We start from the raw sequence: 17325 nt of genomic DNA, 5'->3' as shown, positions 1-17325 counted from the left end.
GGTGGTCAGTTATTTATGATTTTGGATGAATGTGATTGACTTGCTAAGCAGCATATTATTTTTCTGAGTGATTGATTGTTCATTGTGATGGATTATTTCCCGATGTTAACTATCATTTGGAGAAGAGGAAGAGAAGGAATTGGCGGCTGTGTGGCAAAAAATACAGAGCAGACATGATGCAATGATCCTCGCCTCCTGAAAGCGGAAACTGTTGACAAAAATACATGTTATTTAATAGAGTAAAGATTGAAAAGAAAATTAAAACAAAGAACGTGCCGATGATAGAAAGTCGTGCTTAATATTAATATCATAGTTATTATACCTTACTTTCCTAATTTTTGCGATCGGAATTTTTATGGCAGGGATGGTGGCTATGGAAGCTGCAAATACCGTTCGCGCATCAATGGACCATTCATCCGAGGTGATGAACCCGGTGGATGTTCCATGTCTTCTTCCACACAAGAAGAAGGACCCGGTAACCATAATATTTATGTATTATAGTTTTCCTTTTTTTTTCATAATAAATATGAAATTTCCAAAGAAAAGGTGTATGATACCTTTAATGATTGTTGCAGTCAAACTTATATGGGGATGTGTTAAAGGTCACGTAAACTCAACTGCCAAGAAACAGGTCATAATTTCTTAGACGTCGGAGCCAAATTCAAACTTACGTTGTCCGAAAAGATATCCCAACAAATACATCCTCCTCTGCCTCCGCCGCCGATGAGTTAGATTACATTACAAGAATCTTACTACAAATCGGAATCGACAAATACACACCAATCTCCCACGCGAAATGGTTCTCTCCTTCTCATCCTCTCGACACTTCAAAGCTACGACCAAATCAGATACACATATACAAACTCCATATACCAAATCAGAGAATTTGGAGAAATTTTCAATATGGATGATCTGACAGGAGAAAACCGTTCACAAATGAATATGTTGATTGTCATAAAAATATAAAACTTATTGATAGTAATTAGTAAAACATATATACAAAAGGAAACATATATGCGTGTGTCATAAAACAATATCATAATTATATAAAATTAACTAACACTTTCTATAACTCAAGTGTTCATTCACTTAACACAATCTACAAAGAGTTATATAAATCCATAACTCGACGTAATAAAAAAGTTTCATGCCAAGTATATAAATTTAATTATTTTTAAGATAAACCATAGTTATAATGTTTAATAATATCATTTTTAATAGCAAGAATAACACACACAAAAACATGTACTTTTATTTTATCTCAATTTACACCCTGTTCATTTTTTCCATCTTAAAAAAATTTATGCAATTACTTTATTCCAAAAAAAACCCTGTATTTTTAAGTTTTTGGCCAAAAAAACCCCATCGTTCACATGGACAAACGAAAATCCTATGTGGCGTTGAAAAATCTCCAATTCATTGCCACATCACCGTCACATAATATTAAAAATTAATAAAATCAATAAATAAATACAAAAATAAATAATTTTTTTTACATAAAATACATATACACATACAAATATACATACACATATATACACATATACACATATACATATATATACACATACATATATATATATATATATATATATATTATAACTAATAAATATATATCGTCCAAAAAATATTTACATTTTACAACTGAATTCTATAATTTTTTATTTTTTGAATCTATCAATAATAACTTCATTTATGATTGTCTAAAATATATTCTTCTCTACCTCATCATCCATGTGTCAAATAAAATAAATAAGTAAATACAAAAATAAATAAATTTTTTTACATAAAATACATATACACATACAAATATACATACACATATATATACATATATACACATATACATATATATACACATACACATACACATACATATATATTTTTTATAACTAATAAATATATCGTCCAAAAAATATTTATATTTTACAATTGAATTCTATAATTTTTTATTTTTTGAATCTATCCATAATAACTTCATTTGTGATTGTCTAAAATATATCTTTTTCGATAAAATCTATCCATAATAAAAGTACATGGTTTTTTTTTGCTATTCTTCCTTTTTAATATTATCTTATAACTAAATTTTTTGTCGAGATTGAAGAAAAAATTATCAGCAAAGACACCCAAAATATATCATTGATATCCACCTTATACATTGTCAATGTAACGATAGTAATATTTCTTCACTTTAGAATCATTTTACTAATAGAACTAATAGAATCAATTTAGTTTTTGAAAGAGATTTCTATGGTAACGATTCGGGCTCTACAATTCTCATATTTGAAAATCTTCTCGATTTGGTGTTGTGTTGCATAAGGAATCATTTTACTGACCAGGTCATGGACAAGATCTTCTCCAAAGCCAGAACGCACTTATTCAGCATAAAATTTATAGGCGAGTGTTCGGATGTTCATCAGCATAGCAGTGACGGCTTCGATGAAAAGACTGAAACTGAGTTCGATCGCGGTTTTTGTCATAATAAAAATATTTCTTTCTAATTATAATTTTTATTTTAAGATTTTTTATGTAGATATAAGTATCAATTTTTTTATAAAATTAAAATATATAATTGTTTAAATAAATGTAGTAACATAATTTTAAAATTTTTCCATAATATAATATTTGTCAAAACAAATCACTTATATCAAACCTATACAATTTATACAACTATATTTAATATCTCCATACAAATTGAATGTTAAAAAAAGTATGAATCTCATCTCATCGCTTTCATCGTCGGTACCATCGACGTTGTTATAGTTGCATAAATTGTATAGGATGAAAGCGATGCCAACATGTCATGGAAGAGGAGACGAAACATATTAAGGATTTAAGGGTTTTTTAATTTCGATTTAAAAATTAAAAATCGGGTTTGGTTTCTCTCTACCGAATTTCTACAAAATTCAAAAAAAAATGCTGACATGTCATATTTTAACTTAAAAATGTTTAGGTGTACGAGTTTACGTCATTATTTCGTGAACACGTAGATTTTTGTTCATCTGAAAATTATGTCAAACCTGTCAAAAGTTTATTAGAGAAGCAATTTACAAGTTAAGGTTTTATTCGTAGAGTTGTTGAAAGTCAAAGTGTTTTCAGGCAACTTTGTAAATTAAAGTTTTATTGTATATATTTTAGCAAGTTCAATGTTTTTTTGGACTTTTTCCTTATATATACACACACATAAGTTATTACGTTTAGTATCCACACCATCTCATTTTTTAAAAATGAATTAATTAATGATTGTGTCATAAGTTTACATACATCATGTTTCTTTTTTGTTGTATTAGCACAAGGAAAAAGATGGGAAAGACAAAAGTAGAGGACCGAGCGACAACAAGTTGAAAGATGTGATTGTTGATACCTTGAAGAAACTGGACTTCAACACGGTGAGAGTGTTGTGTTCAAGCTTCAATTGTTCATATATAAGCATATATAAGATAAGTGTTGGATCTTGATTGTTAACACGGTCTTTTTGTTTGTGAACTCTTCAGGCCACATTCACAGACATCCATAGACTATTTGGTATGACTTTTTTGGATAGACCTCGGTTGGTTCCTCTTCTTGATTAGGTTATATAGCAAATGGATTTGTTAATGCACATTGTTACACCCATTGTATTTCAGCCGAGGAATTCAGCACGAACCTCACGCGAGAAAGTCATCAATAAAGTTGATGATATAGGAAGAGCTAACTAAATTAGCAGATGAGGGAGAGAATAAAGTAGGAGAAGAGGAAAGAGTAGAGAAAGAGAAGGTAGAGTCTACGGGAGACGAGGTAAACGTCTGAAACTCTTCACACCAAAAGCACAAGAGCACAAGAGCTCAAACAATATGTGGAAATGATGTTGTTTTACATCTCAAACCATCTAGCCATTTACAACGAATAAGCGATTTCCATCTGTTGTTTATGAGTCTATAAAATCTGTTGCTATTTCCTTGCAGACAATATGGATTCCATGAAGAAATCAGGTACATAAATGAACAGAACACGATCAAGAGATCCTTTGTAACCATAAGAGAATTCTATGCATACCAGATACAAACAAGATTATATGAAGGGATGACAATTATTAAAGTTGGGCAACTATTCCAACAGTATGTGGTGGATGTTTACACTACAATTGAGCAAGAAAGAACATGGTAGACGAGAAACAACCAAACAATATTAAGACTAGATCTTTATAATAATGTTTCCGATGCAGTAGACAAAGGAGACACGAATGCTAAAATGTTAGGCATAAGGGTCATTTTACCTCCGACATTCACTATAGGACCATGATATATGGTTGAAAACTACCATGCAATAGCCATATGCATATAATCCTGATTTTTTGTCATTGTCACGGCAAATCTAAAATGTCAAGAGATATCTAATCATCTTAAGGCATATGGCGGAGAAGAGAGAGATTGAAGTCGTGTCTTCAAGAAGAGAACAAATCACACCTTATATATGAGAATGGTGAGTAAGAGGAGAACAAATCACAATTAAAGAAAATTTATAGTTACCAATTTTATGAAAATAAAAAGTAATAAAAGAATATATGTGTATATATATACTAATTGAATTTATTAATTAGTTTAATCAAATATCAATACAACATCACATTATGCTCTATAAAAATCAATTAAAATTTAGAAATATGACACGTGGGATGCTTACTTAGCTTCACTAATTCAATTAGTACAATTTACAATCACACATCAATATAATATCATATTAGTCTATGATCTATTAAAAATAATTAAAATTTATAAATATGAAACAAACAAATTTTATTTATATCATTTTTAACCAATTTATAACAACAAATTTTTTTATATATAAAAATAGTATCCCGCGCATCGCGCGGTTCTCTCCTAGTTTATCAAAAAACTGCGTTTCAAATTTTCATGTTAACCTTTTCAATAAAGCAACTTGATTTTGATGATTTGTGTTCGAATCTTGATGATATACTTTATTATTTTTAAGGAAATCGATATAAAAAACTTACGTATTTTTTATCTAAATAAACCTTCTATTTATACTTAATCACATAAATATATATATATATATATATATATATATTGTAAATTTTAGAAAATATTCTCCTCTACACAGACGCTACATAAGCTAGAAAAAGCTGCCACATAAAAATAAATAAATAAATGTATATTATGTTTTTATATATATATATCCAAATCTTATGTTTTTAAAAGAATTGTCACTAAACAATCCATATATATATACATATATACATATATATATAAACGAAATATAAGGATTACGCTGAAATCTATATATATTAATAAAGGACTTTAAAGGATTGTGGTGAAGCCACCTCATCCTCCACATCATCATCTAGGTGTCATTTGTTTCTAATTTCTATTTATTATTTAAATATTCATTAATTATATATATATTAACTATCATTAATTTCTACATATAGAAATATGTTTTTTAATAAAAAAATTATGACATATAATACCGAAAAATGAATTATTATATTATTATAATTAAAATTATGACATATAATACCGAAAAATGAATTATTATATTATTATAATTAAAAATAAATTCATCTTTATTAGATAAAAACCAATGTTAATCTTGGTTTTATATATTATTGAACATTTTATTTGATTATATCTATATTTAAAATTATTTATCAGTTTAAAATATGTTTATTAACAATGATATTTTTAAAAAAAAATCTGATACAAATTAATTCTAAAACTTATACCCTATATTAAATTTATTAGTAAAAGATTTATGATTATATTAACTGTATATAAATTCCTTTCAATAATGATTATATTATAATAATAAAAACAAATAATCATTATTAACCTTTCAAGTACATTCAACGTTAACGGCTGAACACTACATTTAAATTTTCTGTAACTCTTTCTACGGAGTCTTTATCATAATAATAAATAATATTTATAACAATTAAAATGTAAAAAGTTATAGCCATAACGTATGTACAATGTATGGTACATTTAAATCAAGAGAAACAATCCCCGGTTAAAGCTTCGAAAGGCGAGAAGGATAAGCGATCATCCGAGAATAGGTACATAGATATCCTTAACGTTCTTCTTTCATTAGTCTTTCAAACAAACATCCACATTGAACTTGAATTTGAATCATTTCCATGTACGTTGATGACAAAATCACAATGAAATACCAAGGTCCCAATGGAGAAAGCAATCCTCGACATATTAAACGACGGAGAACCCACCAGAAGAAACATCATCGGTCTCTATACCGGCGAAGTTCCGAGTAGAGTGGCGAGATTCATCAACCTCGTAACTGGAGCCGCCGAGATAAGCTATCGGAGAAAAGAGTTCGTGAAGATCGTGCTCAATTACATTCAACACGGTGGATTCCGATCATATGGAAAAACGAGAAGTTTCAAGAATCTAATCGGAGAGAAATATCAAAGAAAGAGAAATGTATGAAGAATTTGTCTAGAAAAGTTGAAATCGTGGTCAGTGATCCATCGCGCCCTCTTAAGGCAAAACTGGTGACGAAAAATGGTAAATTGGAGATGGACGAGGAAGAGGTACTTTGACACATAAATGTATATACAAACATATATGATATAATTATCAATTGTAAGGATAGCTTAAATTATATATCATTTCGAAATTTTGATTGTTGTGTGTATTTAATTTTTTATTTTGTATTTTTTTTCATATTTATTTTCAATTACATTTACAACCTATTGCTTTTACTTTCTTTGAATTCTCTTTAAGGTTTTTCTACCATAATTCTACATCGTACTAGAAAGTTTTTCCCTTATATCTTTATTTCTTTTAAATAATATTTCTTCTGTCATTTTTTGAAAAAATTCGAAAAATATATTATAGTTAAAACGTTCTCATTTAAAAGTTTACATGTTACGTTCCTTCCTATATTTTTAATATAATATTTAGATATCATAAATCAATATCATATCTTCTTTATATAAGAAAAAAAAAATTATAAAAAAATATTTCTTTTGACTTTTCTCTTAAAAAACATTGAAAAAATATATAATATTCACGAAAAATTCTCATTTAAAATTTTTCAAGTTTATTTTGTTACATTTTATAACATTGTCTCTCCAATTAGTCCGAATTAGATTCTGTTTAATTTAATCTGTGTGATACAAATATTTGTATTTGATAAATTATTTATTCTTTAATAAATCTCTCACTTCTATACGTGATATATGCTTAAACTTTTATATACGCATGGATATATATTCGACTTTTTTGGTTTTGTCTTAAAGTTTCTATATGCACCTTCGATTTTTCCCGTGTGCTGATATATCTTTACTGTATTTCTGTTATCTTTTCCTCATGGAAAAAGTTGAGAACAAAAAAAATTTAAAAGTATTACATATATGTATACATACAAATATGTGGTGCATTCAACTGGTCTTGACTAATTCTTCAAAATTCTCATCATATATTTTTTTTATTTGTTTTTATATATTCAGTTGTCGGTTTCGTTCCTTTAGCATTTTATTTTGATAGGATTCTTATAGTGAAATTATCATTAATATTTTTTATAATTAAGAGATTCACTTAGCTTGTCCAATCACATCTCCCTAAGATTTAGATTTATTTTCAAATTATAATATTTTTACGAAAAAAATATATATGTATAATGTAGGATTGTGGTGAAGCCACCTAAACATCCTACATGGAATGTTTTAAAACTTTTGATTGGTTTATACAAATCTTCATTAGGTATATAAACATTCAATTAGATTAGCATTAATATTTACACATAAAAAATTGTGGATTAGGAGGATGACAAAAATATTCAATAAATTATTAAAATTTATAAAACTTATCTTTATTATATAATAGTTTTATATATTATTGAGATTTTTATTTGAATTATATTTATATTAAAATTTTATATTTTATATAATAAATTTATTTTGGCATTAGTTCTGTTATATTATTGAGATTTCCATTTGATTTCATTTATATTTAAAATGTATTTGTTATGTTTATATTTCTTTATTAGGTATATGAACATTCATATTCCAACGTCATATTCCACTATATTGAAGATTGTTAGAGAATGGGACAAATGAAAAGCCAAAAAAACTTCATATTCCAACGTCAATTAGATATTAGTATGTCATTCAAATAATTAGTGGGTTATTAATATAGATTTTGATTTTGATATTTGATATTAGGCCACTAATAAGATGATAAACCGGTCACATAAATGTCAGAATATACAAATAATAAATCATAAATATTAGCCCATTACATATAAGAAAAACGGTCACATTAATATCAAAATATACCAAAAAATATGGTGAAAATCATTTATAGTCCCAATGGAAAAACGTCATACTATTCTCTAGCCCACTAAACTATAATAGTTATTATTAAAATCAGCTTCCTTATTTGTATTGAACATCCTCGGTGACTGAAATAAAAAACGATTCAGAGAAAAATAAACCTCGAACAAATCGATGATACATATCCCAAAATCGGGGAGAGATGGTTTACCAGGGCAAGAGTTGTGGTTCCAAAGTAAAGTCCCGGGAGAGGAGACATCAATGGTTGCTATTGCTCGACTCGCCGACAGAGAAAAACTCTAGAACTAAAATCGATCGAAGCTTCAAAATATCTCAAATCCTAAAACGGTGCAAAATTAATGAGAGCTCCTTCCTCCTCCTCATAGATGAGTTTGTTGTATTGGAAACGTCGTCGATCTGTCTATCCAACTCCATCGTCGAAGGATTACCCTCTTGAAGGCGTTTGTCGAAGGTCCGCGAGAAAATTATTTTGTCGAAGCTTGTAGAGGAGAAAACAAAAGATATCAGGTTTGAATATTTCGTACGTAATGTTAATTTTTAGATAGACTAGAAGAGATCCGCGCGATGCGCGGGTTATTTTTTTGTATTGTTAATATAAAATGTTTATGGATGCTTATGTGGCTTCACCAAATCTCTTTAAACTCTTTTATTAATATATATAGATTTTATCGAGATAATGATTTTTGTATTTACATTTAGAAATAGTTTGAATGATCAATCTGTATTTGTTAAGGGTGAAGATAAGTTTTGTAGTTGACAGTGGTAGAAGTTAATCAAAATCAAATTTATATGCAAAGTCAAATATAAGAAGATCGCAGACAAGTCAGCCTAAAAGTGTACCCAAAATATGTGAACGTGGATGCAATATTGAAATGTTACCATCGAGTACAAAAAATATAATCCTGGAAGAGTTTTCTTCTGATGTTGTGTCCAAGAGGTTAAATTCACTTAACAGATTTGTGTAATGATATATGTATATGCACAAAAAATGGGTCGACGAGGCGATGATTGAAGAAATGGAAAGATATCGTTTGGAGTTAGAAAAATTGACATTGGACTTTGAAACAAACAAAACGGAGAACCTAAGTGAAGATGCAAACTTTGTAAAACAAAATTTATAAAAAAATTATCTTTTAAGTTTAACAAAATATAAAATATAGATTAACAAGATTCCAAAGTTAGAATGATATTAATTTTGGATACCAATATTTTCCGGAATCGAATTTTAAAAAATCCCGATTTTTTTTAAAAGGAAATCTATCTAATTATGCCTTCGATGAATTTGAAAGATTACTGATAGACAGGGTTCTTCGAGAAATAGATATCTTCGAGAGAGAACTTCTTCGACAGTGGAATCGGAAAACGAGGCCAGAGATGGAGCTAGCTGCGACGGAGTGTATCGTCATAGGAAATCATCAGAAAAAATCAGAAAGTTTGACCGAAACATATTTGCGATCAAATGAGAAAGAGTAAAGTAAAAAAAAAAGTAGGGTTATTTGTTTTAAACCGATCAATGTTAATCGGATCGGATTCAATTAAATTGGTTAAATGTTAAATCAGGTTCATATCTAAATCGATTTCAAAATATTTGACATGGCAATCTATGTGTATACTAACATGGTGAAACAACAATACCAAGTCAAACTAAACTAATGGTATGCTGATGTCATTTTTTTTAGTCTTCATTTGGGAAAAAAATTTGAATCGGGTAATATATTTGAGTATTCTTTAATCTGACAATATAATAATATAATATTTTGAGTATTCTTTAATCTGACAATATAATAATATAATATGTAATGATAAGTGTATAGTAATTTGATTTTATCAATATATTTCAATGTATTAAATAAGTAAGTTTATCATTTTTTACAAAATTCATATAAATAAATTTTATAAAAAAAAATTAATGACTTTTAAGTTTAACAAAATATAAAATATAGATTATTAAGATTCAAAAGTTAGAACGACATTAATTTTGGATATTTACAGAATTAAATGAAAAAATATTAGGGATGGACGTTTTAATTCGATTTTTCAGAATCGAACCGAAAATACGATATCTTTCCGATCCGAACCGTCTAAATTCCCACACGATATTATTTTTAGAAAATCGAATTTTTTGAAACCGAATTTTAATAAATCCCGAAAAAAAATTTAGAGGCAATCTATCGGATTATGTTTTCAATGAATTTAAAAGATTACTAGACAAAGTTCTTCGGAAAGTAGACCTCTTCGAGAGAGAACTTCTTCGACAGTGGAATCAGAAAACAAGGCTGGAGATGGAGCTAGCTGCGACGGAGTGTATCATCATAGGAAATCATCAGAAAAAATCAGAAAATTTGACCGAAACATATTTGCGATCAAATGAGAAAGAGTAAAGTAAAAAAAAAAAGTAGGGTTATTTGTTTTAAACCGATCAATGTTAATCGGATCGAATTCAATTAAATTGGTTAAATGTTAAATCAGGTTCATATCTAAATCGATTTCAAAATATTTGACATGGTAATCTATGTGTATACTAACGTGGTGAAACGACAATACCAAGTCAAACTAAACTAATGGTATGTTGATGTACATATGCAATAAAAACCACTCACAAATGAACAAATTGAATGTTAACTTTAATATTACAGTCGTTATTAATGTAAATCTAAAAATTATCCATTGAAATTACAAAAAAAATCATATAAAATCATAAATACTTAATATATTATATATAGAATAATATCAAAATTATATAAATTAATTAATATTTTTAATAATTCAGGTATTTCATCATTTTAATTTATATGAATTTACAACTCAATATCATCAAAATTTTAATTTTAAACACATGTAAAAATAATAAATACTGGGAATAAATACATTCCATACAAATCATTGATAAACTTATTTATTCAACGTATATATAAAAATAATTTTATTATATGATAATACGATTATATTTATATTTTTCCATTTTTTATATCTTTAATATATATAATGATTAATAATATAATTTAACTTTATATTTATATATATATATAAATTTTGTTATATTTACAGTAATAATTTTTTATACGAAAAAAAAACAAACAATTTATTTTCATAACAAAAAAAAATATCTCGCGCATCGACTCCACCAGTTTAAACTAACCTCTCATGTTCTCTCTTTTTTATTGGTTATCATTTGTTTGTTGGTTAACAACTCCACCGGTTTTATCGAGCAAAACTATGTCGGTAATGTTGTAACTATTTTTTTAATATTTTTTTCTCTTTTTCAATTTCTTATTTAGTTTTTTTAAGTTATAAAATATGATCAGAAAAAAAAACAGCAATAAAAAAGGTGAGAATAGCCAATCTCTTCTCATAAAGAATGACAAAAATATGACGTTTTTTTTTGTGTTTTCAACCAAAATTCTAAAAAATCGAATCTTTAGATTTCGTCAATAAATAACGAAGAAATGAAAGAAAGACATGAAAATGGAATACATATAAGATTTCATAAGATTTGCGATGACGAAACTGTTATTCTTTACCAGAGACACAAAAGCTTTCCATTGTATTTGAATATCTCCAAATGTCCATTGTATCATTATTATATTTTAACTAATATTTTTTTATATATCTTATCACTCAATATATCATTATAAGTTCAAAGTTTGTATAATTACAAGAATAGCGTGAACAAGATGGATTCTACAGAATTGAATGAATAGAAAGTTGTGGTCACTTTAGCATATATTAGATTATTTTTTAGAAATAAAAACTCGAAAAGGTTGGAATAGAAAATAGTATATGTTTTATTTTTGTTAGTCGTTTCACTTGGTATAATTTGTTTGGACAATATATTCATTAATCAGACAGGGATCACACACTTGTATGATTACAACTTTCTAGCAATTTTGATCGGTGTTATAATCTCAATGTCCCTCTCCATCCAAAAAAGTCATCGACCATAATGGTAAAAAACACAAGAGAAATATGTATGGCTATATATAATTTTTTCTATATTTATTAAATTACAAAAGAACAAGTAAAAAAATTATACTTGGATTTTAAAAGTGATATAAATTATTAATATTTATATTTATATAATTATTAATAATTTTTAATAAATTTACAACAAATGATTTTTATTGTTATAATAATTCAAAATTTATGATAAAATATGCTCTAAATTATTATTAATTATTTAGAAAAAAATGTTATAGTTAACTAACATAAATATTATCTTATCATTTTAAAGGACAACGAATAACAATAATTTTGTTTTAATAAAAGTTAGAAATATACATTATATTGTAAGTAAAATTATATACAATTTTTTAAAATTTATAAAATTATAATAAATTATAAATGAATTAGTGATGTATTCTAATTATATTATTTTTATCACATGAATAAATCAAAAGTAATATTCAAGTATAAAATTTGAAAATTTTAATTTTTATTTAATTTTTAACAAATATTTCTGTAATTTTTTAATCTAAAAAGAACAATACTGTAAAGTTTTTCGAGATGATTTTGCAATAGAAATCCGCCCACAAATGAACAAATTGAATGTTAAATTTAATGTTATAATCGTTATTGATGTAATCCTTAAAATTATCGATAGAAATTATAAAAATCATATAAATTCGTAAATTCTTAATATATTATATATAAACAATATTAATATTATATAAATTAATTAACCATCTTTATGATTTAAGTATTTCATCATTTTATATATCATAATCTACAACGATTTATATGAATGTACAATTCAATATAATAAATAATTATTTGTTACGTATCGAAAACAGAAAATATTGAGAATAAAGACATCCGAAACAAATCATTGACAAACTTATTATTCAACGTATACATAAAAGTTTTTTTATTATATAATAATACGATAATATTTATATTCTTCCATTTTCACTTCTTTAATATATATATAATGATTTAATAATATAATTTAACTTTATATTATATATATCAATTTTTGTTATATTTATATCAATAATTTTTATAATAAAAACAACAAAATTATATTAATAACAAGAAAAGAATAGTCCGCGCATCGCGCGGGTCTCGTCTAGTAAATTCAAAATAAATGTTGGGTTATGTGATGACATGGTCGTCCAAAAACTTTTGAGGTTCTATACAAATTATTAAAATTAATTAATAAAAATTATAGAAAATCTCATATAAGTAATTAAATTTTTACAAAAAAAAAAATCAGATAAATATATAAATTATTAAATTTCTATATAAATAACTGAATTTTTAAATAATTCTATATAAATATCTAGATTTTTAAAAATTTTCTAAATAAATCCAAAATTTAGGTATTTTCCAAATAAAATAAGTTAAGATCGTTAATGAATTTTGAGTTTATTTGAAATTTTTTTAAAACTGTTAAGAGTTTATTTGAAATTTTTTTAAAAATTTAGGATTTTTATAGAATTTTTAAAAAGTTTAGATATTTTTATGAAAATTTTATAATTCAAGTATCTGAGTTTTTTTTTAAAGTTTAGGTATTTAAATGTTATTTTTCTTAAAAACTATAAATTTATGTAATAAAATATTATTAATACTAAAATTACATTTTATTTTTTAATATTATATTTTTTATAATAATATTTTAAAATAATAAAAGTATTCTTAATCCAATAAATATATAATTAAACAAAAATATATAATAATTTTACAATAATAATTTTAAAATATATATATAAATATAATTATTTATATTGAAATAAAAAATAAAAAATAAAATAATATATTAGATCATTATTATCATCTATGAAAAATAAATAATTTATTATTATAAATAGATGAAATTTTAAAATTAATATATTTGAAAAGAATTAATAAATATGAGTTTTTAAAAACTTATATATATATATATATATGAATATATATAGTAATTATTTCTAAAGTAATTCTAGAAATAAATATAAAAAAATTAAATTTTATGTATTATTATTCTAAAAAATAATAATAGATATTGTAATAATTATTATCCATAATGATTATTTAAAAAATGAGACTCCAAAATCAATAAGGTCCTATTCGGTATCACTATTTGTACTTGCTAATAGACGGTTTTATGTGATGATAACTTACCTAAATCAAATATCTATACATATCTGACGGAACTCTTGAGATTTGCAGTGATTTCGTCGGTGGATTTTAATTTTTCTGGATTCTGATGAGGAGAGAGAGAAGGCCCTAGATGGAATTTAAAAGGAAATTTTTATAAGGCCCTAGATTGAGTCTAGGTACGAGCACGTTTGAGGCGTAGGCCCAATGTATTTAGAGAGCCAATGGTAGTGGGTCTTACCGGGGGACAACGTTTGTGTTTATGGAAACGGGAAGTGGCAACAGCCCAAGACAAATCAAGTTCCTGTTATGTAAAAACGCGTATACATGGAAATGAAAAGACATAAAGACGAAAAACGGTACGCAAGTGAGTTCTCATAACAGCACACAACAAGCAACAAACTCATGCTCAACAGTTGTACAGGCTTTAGAGACAAAAGCCGACATTGAACATTGTATAAGATAGCTCTAGGCCATTGCATACTCATCGAAGAAAGCTGTTGGGAGGGAAATTGCGCAAAGGATTCTGCCTCAGTAGCTCGGTTTCTCTACAGTTTTAGAGACACAAACCCATCATTAGAAACCATCGGATTACAAAACAACGTAATATGTCTGATGAAGCTAGAAAAGGGAGCCTTACTTCTTTATTTCCTGGCCATCCTTAAGGGGCAGATTTGATGAAGATGATTTGTTCTCATCGTGATTCTTCTTAACCTCTCTGCTAACCACACATTTCAAGTCGAGTTAGAAGAGACGATGCATTACACTCTTCATCGAAATAGAACCTAAATGTTGCTGCTGATTTGCCTTTCACTTACTCTGTACACTCTTCGTCGACAAACACGTGGAAGGAAGAAGAAGGTAGAGGAGGGGCTGTGGCAGTTCTCGTAAAGGGTCTCTGAGGAACCTGGGAGAAGAAATTCTGTTAGCAAGTCTCATTACAGAGAAAATCAATAAATAGCAATAGCTGTGAAACCAAAAGTAAAACCTTAAATGATGTCCATTTTCCAGGCAAGGAGTTGTTTTCTTTGTTCCTCTCAGCTCTGCCCCCAAGCAAGAGCCATGAACCAACCTCCGCCTTTGACTTGTCTGGTTGATGCCCCAACGTAGAATCGGCGGCAACATTGTCGTTATAGATGGATAAAGGCTTCCTGGATGAGCTGCAAAAACCAAGTCTTATTAGCAGTTTTACTAAGATAAAGGGTGAATAAACCAGTGTAACAGTTGACCAAATTGATTAATGCCCTTACTAATTCGGCTTCATTTTTTTCGCTGGACCATTAGAGCTTCCAAATGTTTGCCTTCCTGCATCTACAGAACAAACATCTCAACCATGTGTAACACAAAACTTGTAAAGCAATTAAAGAGCTTCTAATGGAGTTCATACTTACTATTTTCTCCCCTGGACAATATAGTACCAAAGCTTCTTGCTGGTAAATCATTCTCCTTTGTTTCCTCCTGGCACATGGGACATTCATTATCATGTACAAATGCTCATGGAACCAATATATCATAATAAACATTCCATACTTCATCGGTGCTTATGGGCTTTCTCATCGACCGTACAATGAATCGCTTGTATGCATCATTCAACTTTTCCACTGGCTGGGCTTTTCTGCAGACACTCACAGGTCAAGGGTCACTATGGGACAAATATGGAATGTGAAACTGTATCCGGTAACCGGAAATTCCACTAAAGACGAATTCCACTCCATGAATTCATTAACATCATAACTTATTCCGGGCAAATTCCACTCCATAAAACATGTACAAATGCCCAAATTCCGGGCAAATCCCACCCAGTTCCATCTACGTATAATATGACGGTGATGCAACCCACCCTATTAAGCAAATCAATGCAAACAATGAATGGCATACAAATTCTAAATCAAAGAGAGATCTCATACCTAGACATCCCAAGATTGAAGACTTCGTTGGAAGTTTTCACCTTGGACTCGGACTCCATGTGCAGAGCATACGAAATGTAGTATGAAGCGTGTTTCTTTCCAATGTCATTGACTTCCAAAAACTTGTATATCACTTCCGCATCAGCGCAATGTTCCGCCTGTACCAAGAATTTCCTACCTTTAAAGGGTTCCGCGGAAACGTAAACCCTGAAGTCCATTCAAGAAAGATCACAAGGGGAACACGGAGGCAAAGTGAACATACATATTCCAACCACACGTTGAGATAACGAAGATCATCCTTGTAGCGTTCCGAATGCCAGAACTTCCGCACGCATTGCTCGTATATCAAAACCAGACCCGAGCAGTCCCCCCCTTGTGGAAAAGCCTCTTGAATCCATTTTATACACCTTGACAAACCACAGGGATAATGCAAGCTATAAATCGGGTAACCAAATCAACTTGTAGAAACAGATCTAACCCCATTCTCTATTCCTCATTCAAGAAAACTGTACTGAGCGGAGACCATATAAATATGGATATTTTCCACACTACAAATTGGACAGTGAAATTAGCATAAAAAAAGCGGATTAACTTCAATTCTCTCACTCTCCTACTCTTTTGTTCAACCAAACTCTACTTCAGGCGAACCATGGAAATGGATTTTTCCCAATCGAACTATTATCTAAACGATTCAATCCGATCAATAACCTAATTCTTTAATCTTTCAACAACCCGTTATCAATTCTCTAGTTTGACATCGCTAAATCGAGAAAAGAGAAACGACGTAAACAAACTCACTCTATCCATGGCAAGAGTGGATCATCTCCGTCGTACTCATCGATCTCCTCAATCAAATTCCTGTACAACCGCAAGCAGAAACGTCGAAACCGAAGTAAGGACTAAAATTCTTCAGATTCGCCGAGCAAGCGACAGGAAAAGAAAAAGACATGAACTGAAATCGCAAGCCCAGACCTCCGTTTCTCGAGGAGATTCTTCCGTGTTTGATCGTCAACGTGAGATCTGAGAGCGTCG

At 28.2% G+C, this 17325-nt stretch overlaps 1 protein-coding gene across 2 annotated transcripts in view; it reads right to left on the bottom strand.

The window, feature by feature from the left end:
- Positions 1 to 14669: 14669 nt before the first annotated feature.
- Positions 14670 to 17325, bottom strand: part of LOC104805020 (mitotic spindle checkpoint protein BUBR1) — a 2984-nt gene continuing 328 nt past the window's right edge. The window contains exons 2-12 of one of the 2 annotated variants that reach the window (XM_010529423.1): positions 17266 to 17325; positions 17092 to 17151; positions 16556 to 16700; positions 16294 to 16451; positions 15917 to 16001; positions 15778 to 15844; positions 15637 to 15697; positions 15375 to 15546; positions 15205 to 15293; positions 15027 to 15107; positions 14670 to 14934 (exon numbers count right to left, since the gene is read on the bottom strand). In XM_010529423.1, coding sequence (XP_010527725.1) covers positions 14871 to 14934; positions 15027 to 15107; positions 15205 to 15293; positions 15375 to 15546; positions 15637 to 15697; positions 15778 to 15844; positions 15917 to 16001; positions 16294 to 16451; positions 16556 to 16700; positions 17092 to 17151; positions 17266 to 17325 — 1042 coding nt within the window. In that variant the 3' untranslated portion in view covers positions 14670 to 14870. The remainder of the gene's footprint in view (positions 14935 to 15026; positions 15108 to 15204; positions 15294 to 15374; positions 15547 to 15636; positions 15698 to 15777; positions 15845 to 15916; positions 16002 to 16293; positions 16452 to 16555; positions 16701 to 17091; positions 17152 to 17265) is intronic. The other variant, XM_019201486.1, reaches the window with a different exon arrangement.

The sequence above is a fragment of the Tarenaya hassleriana genome, unplaced genomic scaffold (assembly GCF_000463585.1).
Source record: "Tarenaya hassleriana unplaced genomic scaffold, ASM46358v1 Cleome107, whole genome shotgun sequence".
Classification (NCBI taxonomy): domain Eukaryota; kingdom Viridiplantae; phylum Streptophyta; class Magnoliopsida; order Brassicales; family Cleomaceae; genus Tarenaya; species Tarenaya hassleriana.
This window is presented reverse-complemented; position numbering and strand designations above follow the sequence as displayed.